General features: G+C 33.1%; 4 protein-coding genes across 4 annotated transcripts in view; 1 reads left to right on the top strand and 3 right to left on the bottom strand.

The window, feature by feature from the left end:
* Positions 1-2,685: 2,685 nt before the first annotated feature.
* Positions 2,686-3,761, top strand: HELRODRAFT_183150 (hypothetical protein; the record flags this gene model as incomplete). Its single annotated transcript, XM_009012190.1, has 3 exons — positions 2,686-2,818; positions 2,883-2,954; positions 3,628-3,761. The coding sequence occupies 3 exons, from the start codon at positions 2,686-2,688 to the stop codon at positions 3,759-3,761; spliced, it is 339 nt and encodes a 112-aa protein (XP_009010438.1).
* A 4,999-nt stretch (positions 3,762-8,760) lies between these two features.
* HELRODRAFT_186252 (hypothetical protein) lies at positions 8,761-12,404 on the bottom strand. Its single transcript, XM_009012189.1, has 7 exons — positions 12,263-12,404; positions 11,286-11,347; positions 10,968-11,159; positions 10,359-10,571; positions 10,082-10,174; positions 9,455-9,867; positions 8,761-9,432 (listed from the first exon to the last, which is right to left on the bottom strand). The coding sequence occupies exons 1-6, from the start codon at positions 12,366-12,368 to the stop codon at positions 9,664-9,666; spliced, it is 870 nt and encodes a 289-aa protein (XP_009010437.1). The 5' UTR covers positions 12,369-12,404; the 3' UTR covers positions 8,761-9,432; positions 9,455-9,663.
* Positions 12,405-13,009: 605 nt separating this feature from the next.
* On the bottom strand, positions 13,010-13,201 carry HELRODRAFT_145658 (hypothetical protein; the record flags this gene model as incomplete). The annotated part of the gene is made up of 1 exon (XM_009012188.1): positions 13,010-13,201. A coding segment is annotated over one exon (192 nt), but the record flags the coding sequence as incomplete, so codon positions are not given.
* Positions 13,202-16,230: 3,029 nt separating this feature from the next.
* The window catches only part of HELRODRAFT_183148 (hypothetical protein), a gene marked incomplete at both ends in the record, with an annotated part of 3,830 nt that continues 2,755 nt past the window's right edge, over positions 16,231-17,305 (bottom strand). Inside the window, one exon of the mRNA XM_009012187.1 lies at positions 16,231-16,336. Coding sequence (XP_009010435.1) covers positions 16,231-16,336 — 106 coding nt within the window. The remainder of the gene's footprint in view (positions 16,337-17,305) is intronic.

The raw sequence follows: 17,305 nt of genomic DNA, 5'->3' as shown, positions 1-17,305 counted from the left end.
TTTCACTTCCTCGTGTTCATTTTTGTTTTCATTGAACTCCTCAGATTTTGAAATTGGAGTTGTACAGGATTTACACTGACTCATCCCAAACTTTTCAAGAATCATTCTTGTATAGGATGACTGACTGACATTAATATTTCCCTTCTCATCTTGATTAACCTCTAATCCAAGGAAATATGTTGCAGGTTTAGATGTTATCTTGAACTCTGACTTTAATTCTTTTTCAAATATTTTTAGTTCTTCTTTATCGGTTTCTGCAACTAGTCCATCATCAACATACAGTGCAAGTATGAGTTTCTTTCCTCCCTGTATTCTAATTAACATACAAGTATCTGCATCGCTTTGTTTGAAATGTCTCTTTTTCAAGAATTCAGCAAAGTGTTTGTTCCAACATCTTGGAGCTTGTTTAAGTCCATAGAGACTTCGCTTGAGTTTACAGACTCTTTCTGAATTATCTTTAAAAACCTTCAGGTTGCTCCATGTAAATATCTTCATCTAGTTTGCTGTATAGAAATGCTGTTGACACATCAAACTGCATGAGTGACATCTTTTCATTTGCAGCAACACTTAATAGTGTTCTTATAGTTGAACTTCTGACCACAGGACTATAGGTTTCTTCATAGTCAATTCCCTTTTTCTGAGAAAAACCTTTTACCACTAGCCTGGCTTTAAAACGTTCAACAGAACCATCTGGATTGTGTTTTACCTTGTAGACCCATTTGCATGGTATTGCCTTATGACCTTTTGGAAGACTTACCAAGTCCCACGTTTTATTTTCCTTTGATGACTGCATTTCACTGCTCATGGCTTTAAACCATTCATCTTTTTCATCACTTTGAATGGCATCTTTGTAGCTCACTGGTTCAAGTACTTCACATAATGCAAACATAACGAAAGGATCATAACGAGATGGCTTTTTGATATTCCTGTCACGTAAAACTATACTTTTGGTCTTTTGATTACAACAGTCTGATTGATCTTCTTCATCAGATGAAACTGAATTACGGTTGTGAACATCTTCATCAGTTGAAATATTTTCTTTAATCAAAGTTTTTTTATTTTCATCTTTGATTTCAACATCAATCGAAACTGTATCATCTGAACAACTTTCTTCTTGCAAAATCACTGAATTTGGTTTGACAACCTTCTCATCAAAAATAACATCTCTTGATCGATGCATTTTAACACGTTTCTTATTCTGATGTCCCATTCGTTCATGGTATAACTGCAATGCATCTTGATCATTGACAAAGTTAACTTCGACTTCAGAATTTAACGGTCTAACAGTTTTTGCAACAAGTTTGAACAAACCTCCATTGTTGTTTCTTATTCCAACAACATTTATCACATTGTCAATAAGTAGATGACAAATTACGCTTATGTATGTATATATGTAGCTGTTCTACCCGTGCAACGCGCAACGCCGGGTATTAAAAAGTTAATACAAAAGTCATATAATTGTATACATTTTATTTATCAGACACTTGAGCAAGTTACATGAAATTGACATGGAAAAAGCAAAATGTTTCTGAGTTTGTTCAAAAATTGACCGTGTGATTTGCTGCTGGTCATTGCAAAAACCTATCGGATTTTTCTAACGTTAGATCGTAAATCAATTGTCAAGTTTCTTGAGTTCAAAGCCAAAATTTTTATTCATTTAAGCATGATATCAATAGAACAGAAAAGCTTAGCTGAATCAATACTTTTAGAACAAAGACATTTATTATTCAAAATATTCAAATAACAAATATTCAAAAGCGTGCATTTGGAGTCCGTCCCACTAATAAATTTACTAACAGAGAATATTTTTTCATAATATTTGGCTGCACTCCGGATATCAGTCACAGTGAACAAATGACTCAGGTAGTTTGTTGAGTCAAAAAAGATACAACGGAAATAAATGAAAGGTTTATTGATTTTTTTCCCAGCTAGTGACCAAACAGATGAAGGTCTCAGTCAAATATTTTTTAAAAAATTAGACATATATGGACTTAACTTTGAAAATTGTAGGGATCGATCTTATGACAATGGGGCAAATATGGCGGAAAAATATAAAGAAGTCCAGTCCAAATTATTGCTGAAACACAAACTGGCATATTTTGTTCCGTATGCTCTCTCAATTTGGTTGGTGTTAATGCATCCAGTGCTACTATCAAAGCTTGGAACTTTTTCGGAACTTTGAACAGTTTGTTTTCCTTTTTGCAGTTTCAACTTCACGCTGGGAAGTTCTCAAAAAATGTCTGATAACATTGAAACCTAAAAGGAAAACAAGATGGTCTGCAAGATTAGATGCGGTCGAAGTTGTATATAAACATTATAGTAAAATGATGCAGGCTCTAGAAGAGCTTAGAAATCCTGATCTCTCAACTCCTTAAACTGTGAGTGAGGCCAGCTCTTTTTTGAAAAATATTGAAAAACTTGAATTCACTGTGATGGTAACTTTTGGCATGCATTGTTGAAAAAAATTAACCACGTAAATGAATTTTTACAAAAGTGAGATTTAACAGTAGATTTAGTTGCCCAAAACCTCAAAGGTCCTTTAACATTTATGAAGTCTTGCAGAGAGTTTGCACCATTTGAGGCCATTGCTGAGGGTAAATTCTTAGCAAAAATGAATAATCTAACATTTGAATTTTTAGAAAAGAGACCAAGAATGAAAAAAAAACCTTGATGAATTGTGTAACAATGAAGCTCTTGCAAGTTGAAAATGCGTACCAAGTGGCTATGTTAGAAATCATTGACCGGATGATTTCAGACCACCTTCGTAACAGATTTGAAGCTTTGTATAATGTAAACAACATGTTTGGATTTTTGAGTGGTGTTAAAATTGAAAAAATGCAGATAACAGACCTAAAAATTATAGCAGAAAAATATATACTCAGCTGATCTCAACATCGAAGAATTCAACTTTGAAATAGAAAGTTGTAAACATCACGCTTTGACAGTTGACAAAAGTTTGAAAGAAGCCACATAAAAAAATGTTGAGTCTCATTTATAAAAATAAATTAGAAAAGACTACCCTAACATCACTACCGCATTGAGAATTTTTTCACATTGCCTGTCACAGTTCCATCTAGAGAACAAAGTTTCAGCAAACTCAAAATCATCAAAAACTACATGAAAAGTACAATGGGGCAGAAGATACTTTCCAATTTAAGCATAATTTCAATCAAACACAAACGAGCATTCCTTGTTAATTTTGATGATATAATTAATATATCTGCAGTTAAAAAATGCTAGAAGAATTTGTTTTTAATATACTATACAAAACAATTACTTGATATGTTGACGTGGCAATATAAACAAAGTTTTTCACTTTTTAATGTTGCATAACTATATTATTGTTTTTTGCTATGTGCATATTGATATTTCCATTACTAATATATTTTAATAAGAAACATGTAGTATGTAATTTAAAAAAAAACTGCTTACGGTAGTAGCATAATGAGTTTTGCCGCTAGTTCCGGCCCTGTATTCAGAAATATGCGGTGATTTTCATCAATAATTGCATTCTTGACATTCTTAATCCAACATATATATATATATATATATATATATATATATATATATATATATATATATATATATATATATATATATATCATGAAACATATTCCGAAATATCAGATTATGAAACTTATCCTGAATTGTCTGAAGGAGAATATCTAGGAATATGCATAACGGTTGGAGTAATCATGATCGTCATATTGTCCATGGTTGATGTAAAGCTTAGAAATTACAAAGGTTATATCATGTCATGATTATGTCAATTGAGTGAAACTTATCTAGTTTCCTAATCTATCTGTGTTTTTGAAGCACTAATAAAAAATAAATAACACTAATAAAACATTTACATAGGAGTGAGATCTCGGTAGATCCAATATTAAAATTAAACAAGTTTAATGGCAACAATAGTGTTTTAGCGAAATTAAATGTGTTTTCGAGAATGGAAATATGACGGAAATTGTAATTGGTTACTAAATATTTGAATGAAAAAACAATTTCTGACTACAGCTAAACTGCGCTATCAAAATTCACTCAATTTAACTTTGGTAGCATGTGTAGCGAGAAAATTATTAGGCCAATCAGCAAATTGAAAGGCACTTAATTTTAACATTAATTATTTTTCATTTGTATACTCTTACTTAAAATTTTTCATAAATTTTCAGATAATTAACTGATCGGATAAAGATGAAAAAGATAGAATCAGCAAAATGACTGACAAATGGTTGTAATAAATGAGCACACAAAAACTTGAACGATCAATGATTTATTTTCAAATTTAAAAAAAGTGTTGCACATAGCTATAAATGATACTTCAAGTGTTCCCGAAAATAATTAAACAAAAACATTGAATATGACTTCAAAATGAAAATGTAAAAAACTTTAAAAATTATTTACTAAATCTATTTAGGAAGTTCTACAATTAATTTAATTAAAACCATACGTACCATACAGGTACACTCAGGGTCGGCTTGGTTTACAAAACCTGCCCTAAAAATTCGATCATGGTGGCCCACATAATTATTTGCTTCATATAAATATTTTCAATAATTTAACTTTTTACCTGTTTTCAATTTAATTTAACTTTTATACAATCTTCATCAGTTAACCATAATTATTTCATGCATAAAAATGAAATTTTTACCTTTGAAAACACTACTTGAAGTGCATGATTGATTTTATTTATTACCCGTTTAAACTTTAAAAGGTTAAAGGTTACTCTCTCTCTCTCTCTCTTGCGCTTGCTTCAGAGGTTTCAACGAAAACACACACATCGTGTATATGAATACGCGTGAAAACCCCGCATCATACACATTGCATATGATAGGCGGGGATCTCTTTGTATTCGAACCCAGTCACTGCGGCAGCAAGATCAGGCGATTTTAACCATTGAACCATCATGCCGTAAGTATGCAAAAAAAACTTCTGTTCAAACAATTTAAAAATAAGGAGCACTAAAACCTAAAATTTATATTCTCTTTTAACGAGACAGCTCTTCCATCGTTTCACTAAAACATCAATAAATTTCAATGTCATTGATTCTTGGAGAAGATCCTTCCTGCAAGACATCAGCATGAATGATTGTAAAGTTGACTGCCTCAGCAAGTTTCTCAATTTGTTCAAAATGCATTTCAATTGGAAAACGACCTTACACACAAGCAGCTTGCGAAGGATGATGTCAAAACAAATTTGTAAACCGGATACACATTTAAATAAGCATGACTAATTACTATGCAAATAAAACTTTTGAAAAACGAAAAAAACATACATTTTTCAAAAGATTTGCTTTTATATCAGTGATTGTTGCTGTTTTCATATGATGGGATGGTGTGCATATTTTCAACTAATTCTACTTATTCAGATTTATCAAATGTCGCCTGAAACTGAGTCCAATACTTTCATTTTGAAAATAAAAAGGTTGTTTGAAAATTTTCTCATTTTCTTGCAAAATCGAAAAGTTCATTTTTCACGGTATCATCAATTTTTGAGCAACCCACTCAGCTTTGTGAACACTGACAAGAAATTCATCTTTCACACTTCCAAGCGGTTGATTGGTTGATGCTTTTTTCCTTCAAAACTGTCTGCATTTCAATGTCGAGATTAATTTTTTCTAGTTCACTAATGGCAAATTTTGTGAAATTTGTAGAAGCTCGAAAATTAACATGTTATTGACTATAAACACTTACCGTCGGAAGCTTATTACATTACATAAATATAGTTAGTTGGACTCCTTATGTAATGATTTTTTGTTTCAGTTAGTTCAATGCAAACTATTATTTGAAGCTGTCATAAAAACAAACGTAATTTTTGTTAAAACTAAAAAATATAACCTCGTTTTGACAAATGGCTAACACCGGCCCACCAGGAATGGAATTTCTCGGTGTCCCGGCGGCCCTGTCCAAGCCTGCCTACACTCACGCACACACACAACATGCACATATAAACCCCGCGCGCGCACACACATACACACTCACACATACATATATATATATAATTTCTCTATTTTTCTAATAATAAATTGTAATTTATTATTTAGTTTATTAATTCAATAAACAAAATGTTATAATTCATTATCTGATAACATAACGAATGGCAGACCAGAATTTTTCAAGCTTTAAGTTGGAAGGTTCATTTTGATACATTAACTTCTTTGATAAAATCGTGGATTAAAATCTTTGATAAATGCATTGTCATTCATGGATTTGAATCTTTGTTTTTTGGTCTTTGTGCCACCCCGTTTTTATATCAGCTTTCTTTCTGATTGACTTCAAATTTGAAGTTGCCCAAGTAATGTAAGGCTCAATTAGTTTCATATAACTTAAATGATAAGTTTCAAAATGATACTTCTCTTTGGAGTTATCAACCGCAACCAATTCAAGAATTTATTGACTCCTGATTGCAAATCAAGTGGCGTTTTGACCCTGACAAGTTGGGTCAACTGGAACTTTGTTTTATATCTGCTGTTGATGAAGGTAGAACTGATGAAGGTAAAATTGAAAAACTGGAGTTAGTCTTTCTTCTATTGACAATTTCCATTTCAAGTTTTGCTGTTGTAATTCCCCAGACCGTCATTAAATACTTGCAAAGGTTTAATCCCATAAATGTTTTATCCGGTTGGTTGTCCTCTTTTTAAAGGGTCTGCTATAAAACTCTACTTTCATCTCTAAATCCACTGACGATTTCTCACAAGAACAATAGATGATGAAACAACTTGAGCATTCTTATAAGACTTGATGTTGTTGAGTGCACATTTAAAGAAAGCAAGCAGCTTTTTAGCTCCAAACGATGCAAATTCCTCCTTGTTATCATCCTCCTTATCTGCATTATCACCACGACCTATAACATTTTCATCATCGCCATCACCCTTAACAATCTCATTCTCATTTTGAAATTTTTTCTCTTTTATTTTTTTGTTTGATGAAACAAACTAATATTCTCATTCTAATATTCTCATCATCATCAACGACAACCATACTATTTGTGTTGTCTTTTGCTGTTAAGTTTCATCGTTATATCTTTCACAATGTCCAACTCAGTTATCTTCTGATAAAATTGACGAGTCCTTGGTAGGTTTAGGCAATCTTTTCTGACATAGTGTTGCATTAAAGTCTTGTCAATCAAAGAACACGATCAGACTAAAGTTTCAAGAGCTGAGTGTCGATTTACATTGCTTTTATTCAATAAAGATTCAACCTCTCCGATAAATCCAGCTAACTGGTTTATGGTCTTTTAACTTTTGAGGGCACGAGTCGTCAAACTTTTAAATAATTTCACCATCAAATTTTTATAGCAGGGCATCTTATTTATTTTTCTGACCAATTTTGTCCAACGCTTTCAATTTATCATCAACTTATCCTTTACCATAGTCATCTTCATCATCATCTTTATCATCATCATCATCATCGTTAGCAGCAACAGCTTCTCAGCATAATCATCACTTTCAGTCTCAGCCTCCGGATAGCAGTCATCCTTGTCATCATACTGTTTCTAAACTTTGCGTTCACCAGACACATTCCATTACCATCATCATAATCATGATTACCACCACTACTACTACTACTGTCATCACTATCATCGTCGTCGTCAGCACCATAATCGATTGAGTTTATTAGGTTATAAATATTAGTATTTATTATTGTTGCTGTTAGTCATATTATTATTATTTCTATTATTATTAATGTTGTTATCCTCGTAGTTATCATATGTCTATTTCCTGCGAAGAATATACTGACTTTTCAAGTTAATGCCATTTTCGTTTAGGAAAACCGATTTAATTAACCTTATTGTTGACGTGTTGTTAATAATTCTGGGTTAAATGTTAACAGAACCAGTATGTCTCAAGAACAATATAAAAACAGATTGAGCATGAACTAAACATGAATTCAAAATCTATGGAAGCATTTGCTTCCGCATTTTGCTTCCGCAAAAGCAAGAAAACTTTGAATTGTGAATTTTGCTCAGAATGTTTTTTTTACATTTTTTTGACACAGCCTTTATACGAATCCTCGTTTTATATTACCTTCGATTCTTCTGACTTGAAATCCGCATTCGATATTGTTTAAAATGTTATTACTATTTTTACTTTTGTACTAACAAATTTCTTATATCGTTTTTAAACTCGTGTTTGCTAAAAATAACCTATAGATTAGTTGCTTTCGCTGTTTTGTATAAAAATCTGCAAAAACAACAAATTTATACTTATATTAATCTAATCATGCATCTACATAAATGACCTCTGCAACGTTTTTCCTTCAACCAAATGCGTACTGTTCGCAGGCGATACCAACCTTTTTTTCAATTCAAACAACTTACCTGATTGCCCTGAACTTATCAACCTCGAACTCCAAAAATACTCTAACTGGTTATCCAATAACAAACTAATCATAAATTATTCGAAATGTGCATACATTATTTTTGGTCCAAAAATACTCACCAACCAAGCTCCTATCCTAAACCTATTATTTAATGGCGTTCCAATAAATCGCACCCTGTCAAATCACACCACCATCACAGAAAATCTCTCATGGAATTCTCACCTACAAACTACCTCAGACAATAATATTTGTTATTGATGGAAAGGGGGCCCCATGGAATTATATAAATTATAATTTATATAAATAATTACTAATTATTATTATTAATTAAATTATATAAATTATAATATATAGAAATATATAATTCAATGGGCGGCGGCACACATCTGTTTTATTTTAATTTAAAAATTAATAGCTATTAAAAAAAGTGAAAAGCAAGAAACACGATTGATCAATCTGTTTTATGAAAAAAAGCTTTCAAACTGACAACACGCTTAGCATGCCGATAAAGCCGTTACATGGATTAGAATATTTTATACACTATTAACATAAACTCTGCGTTCTTCGCCGACGTATGATCTTAAAAATATATCGAAGAAAAGAGTAAACATTGCGGCCAAATTTCAGTTCGGCTGTTTTTGAGTCTGTCTATTCGCCAGTTTTCGAAAGAATGTGTCTAAATTTTATTGTCATTTATAACACCTCTGTTGACGTGAAATGTTAAGAGATCGTTGGAACAGTACTTGACAATATGTGCTAACAAAATAAAGCACAAATTATTTTTTAAGACTATGAAGGAAAATTGGAACAATAAAATGTCTGTCCCACTATAATGTAATAGTTACGCAATATTCAATTATTCAATTTAATATAGGTATAATACAATTTAGCAAAATTTCGTAGAAAAAGACAATCGTAAAAAACTATCCAATCCCATTTACAGCTCACAAAACAAATCACACCAAGAAAAAAAGCCAAACGTAATTGAATGAGATTTAAAAAAGGGAATAATATATCAGATCTAAATATTATTAAGTTAAAATAAGATAAATATTATTAACTTAAATTTTCAAATAAACCCATACATGCATCCGCATATTATATCATATCATATCACATATCATATCATATCATATCATATCATATCATATCATATCATATCATATCATATCATATCATATATCATATATCATATCATATCCATCAATCAATAAATCAATCAATCAATAAATCAATCAATCAACCAACCAATCAATCAAACAAACCATCAATAAACTTCTACATGTCACAACTGCTTATTTATTGCTTTTACGTTTTATATGCAACCTTTCAACTGTACGTCATGTTAAATATTTGATCCTCTTCTAGCCAATTCCTCTAATTCTTTAGCTCGATCGTGGGCCGATTTGATGGTCTCCATGATAAGTGCTCGCATGCCGCCTTTTTCCAACGCGAAGAGGCCAGCTAATGTTGTGCCACCTGGTGAGCAAACTGAATCCTTCAGAGCAGAAGGATGTTGCCCTGTTTCCAGAAACATTTTAGCCGCACCCTTACGAATGAAAAAATAGATGCAAAATGTCATCGACAAAACCATAAACCACTGCAAAAATGAAAGAAACTCAAAACTTAAAATAAAGGGGAAAAGTTTCATAGACCATGCTCCTTTTCCGATTTTTTCACAAGCCAGAATTTTACAATCATAAGAACATGCTGCAGCCAAAACGATATATTTTGCAATCGAGCACATGCAGACAATGACTTACAATGAGAGTGTGTGCAGCAAGTTTCTGCGCCACATCTCTCGGCAGACCCAACATTGACCCTCCATCCCCTGCTGCATCTATGCCCGTGTACACCTGTCGTAGATGGATAGTGCATCAATCAGCAGAGGTGAAGGAACGCATGTACTCAATGCATGAATAGGCGCCTATGTAATTTCTATTCGACAATTTTAATAAAAACACGTTTTTGTCAATAGTTTACATATTCAAGTTATTGGACAAAGTAAAACACAAAACAGAGGTAGAAGTAAGAACATACATAAGCTGGCCCACTTCCACTGATAGCCGTCACAGTATTGAGATCCTTCTCAGGAAGCTCTAAACAAATCCCTACACTCTCAAAAAGACGACAAGTGATACGCAGGTCTTCAGGTAACGCCCATCGACCGCCACTCGTCACAGTCACACCATAACCAACAGCAACTGAAGAATTGGGCATAGTTCGGACGATCCGTGTGTTCGTTGGTAGAACCTGACGATGAAATACTACACGTTTTTACTTATAATCCAAAGTTGCATCACGAAAGATTTTACGAAAAAAACAACCTATACAAACTCACATACAGAAACCCTCAAATAACCTCCCACACAAAAAATTCTCTATATAATCGGAATAAAATAAATTTTCAAATATCAATATAATTTGTAGTAGGAAGGTAAATGTACCAGTCAGAGCAACGTATCAATCCACACAGATCAAGGCAATAAAACATACTTGGACGCCTACTGCTAAGTATTCCAGCGTTACATCATCACTGTAACAATATTCCACCCAATTATAATTAGCACGTTAGGTAACACGACAGAAAATGTTACGCTAACACAACAGCAGCTGCTAACAAAATCAACCTATATGATCACAACTAACGTCTTCAATTTGCCTAGTTGAGATTCCAGCACAAATTGAAACGAACAAATGTCTTGAGGTGACGACTGCCTCTTTCAAACCAGCCAGCAGCCTGAGAGCAATATTAGGTTTAACGGCAATGACGATGATATCACTGGAATTTATGAGATCGAGATTGCTGGCCGAAATGTGTATCCCCTCAAACTTTTCAGCCTGCATCATACAATAAAAGCATAATTAGAATGCAATAGGATACAAATTCCTATAGAATGCATAAATGCGCACAAATAATTATATCACTAAAACTTAGAGAACTTGTGAATAATCTGAAGAACTCACAACAACTTGTTGTAATATGGACTGGTTAACATCGTAGCATGTGATCTGATCTGCTTCCAAAACTGTAACAAAAAAATAATTTTTATTGATTACATCATAATAATATTCTTTGCAAATTAAGTAAATGTAGTGAACTAATGTTGAACATAAAGATCAGAAACAAAAATCTCTTCTAGCATTTTTAAGATAAAAAATTGATTGGAAAATATATTAAACGAATGAAAAATTAACAGAATGAATAAATCAGCAAACAAATTATAACTCTTTCTCTCTCTCTCAATTTCCATAATAAACTCCTTTTGATCTGATTCCATTAGGAAATAAATGAAATCTGGTTCTGCTTTTTATTAAAATTATTCGCAAGCAATGTAGACAAGCAACTATGTCCATTTTTTCAAATTATTGGCAAGTAATTAAAAAGACACCGTGAATCATAATCTTTGGTTGATAATATGGAAAGTATCCGCAATCGTTCTTAACTACAAATAAATCAATGAAAGTTTTTATCATACCTTAAAAACATTAGAGTTTTTGTAATACGACCTGTCATAGACATATTTTCTAGACAGATGCAAACAGACTAGAAAAAAAATTAGATTTAAAATTGAACAAACTGAATTGGACAGCTTAGAAAAACAAATTTCATAGATACCATAATAATAAAAAATAGTTTTCAGCTGAACATTTCAATGTGAGACGTCGGAGCATTTCTCTAGAAATTAAATCAACAAGTATTTGCTTCTTTAGACTGTTGGTTTTTAGAAATTTCTACTTGGACATTTTTTAATAAAAAAGTATCGCGTCTCCGGTATACTGCCCGTGTTACTCTGTTACATCATTAAACTTATAAATTTATTTCACATAATTACTAAAGATAAAACAATTACACAAATGTGCATGACAATTTCTAACTAAATAATATTAGCAAATATTATTTAAGACTAACAAATATTTTAATTTTATTGTCATGAACCTACTTTTTTTATAGAAGAAACCTCTACACAAATTTTGTGCCATAAAGCCGAATCCTATAAACCCCAACCTTTTGCCATTAAGTGCATCAGCTTCAGTACACTTGGCCATTTGTAGCTGCTCCTTAAATCTGCAAATTACAAAACTATTAGGAGAAAATATAAAAACTGGTAAAATTTAATAACAAAATTGAGTTTTCTAGGTGACCCGACAGACTTCGTACTGCCTCAATCGATAAATAAGACCTAAACTTTTGTATAAAATAATTTTAAAACAAACAAAACAAATTCGTATTTAATAAAAAAGCATATTTTGAATGAAGGATGAAGTTTTATCATTATTTTCGACATATCATGTAGCTTAATCACAAAATAGAATTTTCCTAAAATACTGGCAAATTGTGAGGTGATAATCCAGACAATTACAGTGAATTTAAAAACTCTGTGAGACTGTTGACTACGTCATCTTGGTTCATAATGGTGTCGACTGATTTGAAGGAAACCAACTGTCCTGGAAGAAAATTCTGAGTGGTCGCATTGAGAATAAGCTCCTCTTTTGAGTCTGTGATATGACAGAAATCTGTGGGTAACGTGATGAATACGCTCAAGGTGTCCATTGCAACTTTATTATTTCCAATGTCTAACAACTGCTTTGCAAACACATTTGCAGTTTCATCTTGATGCAAAAATACTCGCATGTTCGTTGTTAATTAGAGTGTCTTTACATACTGCCACAAATTCGATGATTTTAGACATGCATTTATTTAGTTCATTAGCAACAGCTGATCGAGAAATTATCGGAAGAGTCTGACGAAACTCACCTGACAAAAGAATCATGGCCCCACCAAAAATATTTCGGTTGTCACGAAGGTTTTTCAACGTTCTGTCCAGTGCCTCCAGTGACCTCTTATGGGCCATTGTGTATACATCCCATACAATCAATTTACTTGTAGGATCTTGAAAATTGCGCTATTTTTGGCAATGTTGCTAATTGTTGTTTCAGTGATTTGCATGTTTAATGGTAATTTCAAAGCAGAATATGCAGTTCGCCCACCTTCTAGCAGAGTCGCAGCTATTCCAAATGAAGACAACGCTAGAGCAACACCATTTCCCGATTTGATCCTCCCCAAGATTTCGTCAGTTCCTCCAAAGTTCTAAAGTTTATTCTTTTCGCGGACGACACGACCCTTCTCCACTCCGACTTGAACTATGGCAATCTCATTTTAACTGTCAATAATGAACTACAAAAAAATATGAGTGGGTTTCCTCAAATAATCTTAGAATTAACTTAAATAAAACTATTTTCGGTTCTACTATACGTTCACGTTTATTAAATTCTACTATTCTTGTTAACAATATTAACTCTATTAAATTTTTGGGTCTCATTATTAACAATTCAATCAATCAATCAATTAATTAGCTTATAATTTCGCAATGTTCAACAGCGCTCCTTAATGAATTTTGCAAACAGATGAATTTTGCTCTGAACTTCGTAAGTGATGGAGAAGTAGTCAGAGACGTAGGTAGAGAGTTCCAGAGAAAATGGCCAGAAAAAGCAAATGCAGATTAAGCAAAAGAGTGTTTAACACGAGTTAAGAAGTGAGAACAAGAAGACGATCGTAAACCGGAGCGTTTAGGTTCAATTAATATATCTGCAAAGTACTTAGGAAATCTGATAAGTACTTAGGAAATAATTTAGATTGAGATTCACTATCACTATCCTGGTTAGATCATATTAATTATATATCCAGTTGAGTTGTAAAAAACATAGGAATAATTTATTGTCTTAAATAAAAATTTTGTATTCTTTATATAACTCCTTAGTTATTCCATATTTCATTTATTGTGTATCAATTTGTGGTTCAAGTCTAAAAACTCATCTGCATGTTTTAAAATTGAACCAACATTTTTTGTTAGAAATTTATTTAATTTCAAAAAATTGATCATATTTGTGTTTATTATAAATCATCCAAAATTTGGCCAATAGAAAATTTACATTTACTTTACTCTTAACGTTTTTTAGAAACAATCCTAAACCTACTTTCTATTTTTTTAAGCCGAGGACAAGTTTTATCATAAATTTTGTGCTTAATGTATCAATACGCCTCTGGAATTCATTACCTGAATTAATTAAGGAATCTAGCTCATTTACTTTTTTTTAAAAATCGGTTTCTAGTTTAATTTTAAATTTGTTACGCCTTGAAATATTTTGTGTTAAATGTACTACTAATTCAAACTCTCTTTTGATCAATTGTTTGTTCATTTATTTATGACTATTGTAAAATGGCATAAGTTTGTAATAATCTTGTTTCCTATGGTTTGGTTTAGCATTATTCGAATTCATTATTATTTTTTTTATTATTGTTTACTTATTCGGAATTTTTTCATTTTAGTGATTATTATTTATGTTTTCTTTTTATTTATTTTTTGATAAGAATTTTGTAATTAATTTGTTTTGGGTGATCATACAAGCTCATTGAGCTTCTGCGTTTTCCGGCCTTGTGCTGAAATAAAATTGTTAAATTGTAATCAATGTTATAAATCAGTCCACTCATAATTTGGGGGCACACTCGAATGGTCTTTCTTTCTCCATGGTTTGACGGTGGCTGCAGATCAAAAAATGGCTTTGCCGCAAGTTCGAAAGGCTACATTTGTATTTATGCATGTATGTACGTATGTATGTATGCTTGCTTATGCATGCATGCATGTAATTCAGACCCTTCGTTGATTAATTATAATCTATGTTATTAGGTCACGCACAGAAAGGCTATTTAACGCCCCATCAAGTAAACAAAAAGAATTAAATTTTTGAAGCAGAACAGATATATTCTTTAATGTAGTTTTTATCTAGAGGGTTTCCAGATATTAAGATAATTTTATTAGTAAATTCTTTTAAAAAAAGATGCGAATTTTTTCGGTTGGTCCAAAGGTTTCTATGCATATTGGTTGAGAAATTTTAGAGTCATTGGGAGTAGCATACTTAGACATTTTTTGGTCGTATGCTTTTAAGGGAAGCGGTACCTGCCTCGACCGCTGTGAAAAAAATGTATCTTTCGACCATCGTGTAGGGGACGTCACATTCAAGGCCAGCGAATGTCCCACAGCCCATGGAGAAATTGTGTGTCCATCAGGTCTGAAGTTTCCATCACCGATATGGCTGCTTTCTGGAAGCAGCGAACCAGGAAATTATTCATCGCTGAATGTTTTGCCTGGCGTCCAGAGCCAAGACGGCATGAAAGACTATAATAGCCCAATGGATCAACCTTTGCTCCGCAGTGGCAAACATACTAGGTAACAACTGAAAACCAAACCTCAATCTCGCTCGAATGACCGAATCATCCAGCCTTGTGCAACCACCCATGCTAACAACATGGCGTGTTCCTATCTCGGAATTAAGTTTTTTATTGAATTTTACCAACGGCTTCCAGATTTTTTAATAAATCTCAACCTAAATAATTAAACATTAAACTACAATAATTTTTAATTAATAATCAACTACTTTATTATAATTTTCAATAAATAAAACTAATAAATAAATGATTCAAATTAAATTGCTCTGTTTTATTTAATTCTAATTGCAATAATTAATTAGTTGTGTCTTAGTTAATTGTTATTTAGACATTTTCATAAACTTGAATTTTCATCGATTACTCTTAACTTCAATAAAATAAAATAATTTTTGTGTCAACATTCAACACGAGGACTTCCTACACTTCTTCACACCTACTTAATTTCAATTTTAACCATCCCTCGCAATAATCTTTTCAGGTTCAAAATATGGCGACCGTCAAAAATTCACAACACATTAATTTTGGCTTGTTGAACACTCGTTCAGCAGTTCGTAAAGCTGCACTCATTCACAATCTAATGCGGGATCATTGCCTGGATGTGCTGTGTTTAATTTAACAGAGACATGGATTGCATCTGACGACCCTGATGTAGTCTAGTGTGATGTCATCCACCTGGCTTCTCAGTTACTCATCAGCACTGTTACTCATCAGTGTTTTTTCAACAAACATCAGATTCATAGTGTGCGGTGATTTTAATGTGCCTTTTCCTTGAGCATCGGTAAAGGCTGAACTGTTGGAAATCAGAGATGAATTTTTAATCTGTTCCTACATGTTTGTTCGCCTTCACATGATAAGGGCAATATCCTCTACTTGTTGATCACACTGAAAAAACATTCAATCATTGTTTCAACAGTCAATGTCTACCCAACATCGTTTTCTGATCACAACCTCATCACCACTTCTATCTACCCTTCTCAACTCTACATTATATCCAATAAGGTTACATTCAGAAATATTATAAAAGTAAATTGGTCAAAGTTCAACAATGACCTACTTTTCTCCTCAATTCTTGAATGTGATAAACACACTGTTCATCAGTATGCATCTCACATTAACTCAATAGTTACTCAAACACAACAACAACACACGTTTAGACGGCATTTTCCCCGAGATCGGGGGTTGCCGTTTGGCTACCTATGATGAAACCGAAATACCCCTCGACGCCATCCACATCTGTCACTCGCCTCAGTATCACGCAACCCCGCTTTCACCCTGTCCTTCTCCACCTGCTCTCTCCATCCCAATCGCGGACGACCCCTTCCTACCACTCCTTCAACCTCGAACTCCAACGCTCGCCTAATCCCGACCCTTTCATCCCTTCTCAACACATGTCCATACCACCGCAATCTCGATCTTCTTATCAATGTCACAATGTCCTCATTCAGTCCCATCACTGACATCAGCTCTGTACTACTCCTCCTATCCTTCACTTTAACCCCACACATCATCCTCACCATAGCTCTTTCAGCCCTCTGCAGTACACTTTCCTCCTCTCTCCTCAACACCCAAGTTTCACCACCATATATCATCGCTGCTCTCACACATGCTTTATATACCCTCCCTTTCATCTTCACTGACCATTTCTTTCCACACAATACCCCACCCAGTTCCCTAAATTTCATCCATCCCACACGAACTCTAGCCGTAACTGCGCTCAAACATCCTCCATCCGCATTCAGCTTATCCCCTAAGTAAACAA

This window comes from Helobdella robusta (assembly GCF_000326865.2).
Source record: "Helobdella robusta unplaced genomic scaffold HELROscaffold_100, whole genome shotgun sequence".
NCBI classification, from domain to species: domain Eukaryota; kingdom Metazoa; phylum Annelida; class Clitellata; order Rhynchobdellida; family Glossiphoniidae; genus Helobdella; species Helobdella robusta.
Note: the sequence above shows the minus strand (reverse complement) of the source record. Positions and strands in the feature narration are given on the sequence as shown.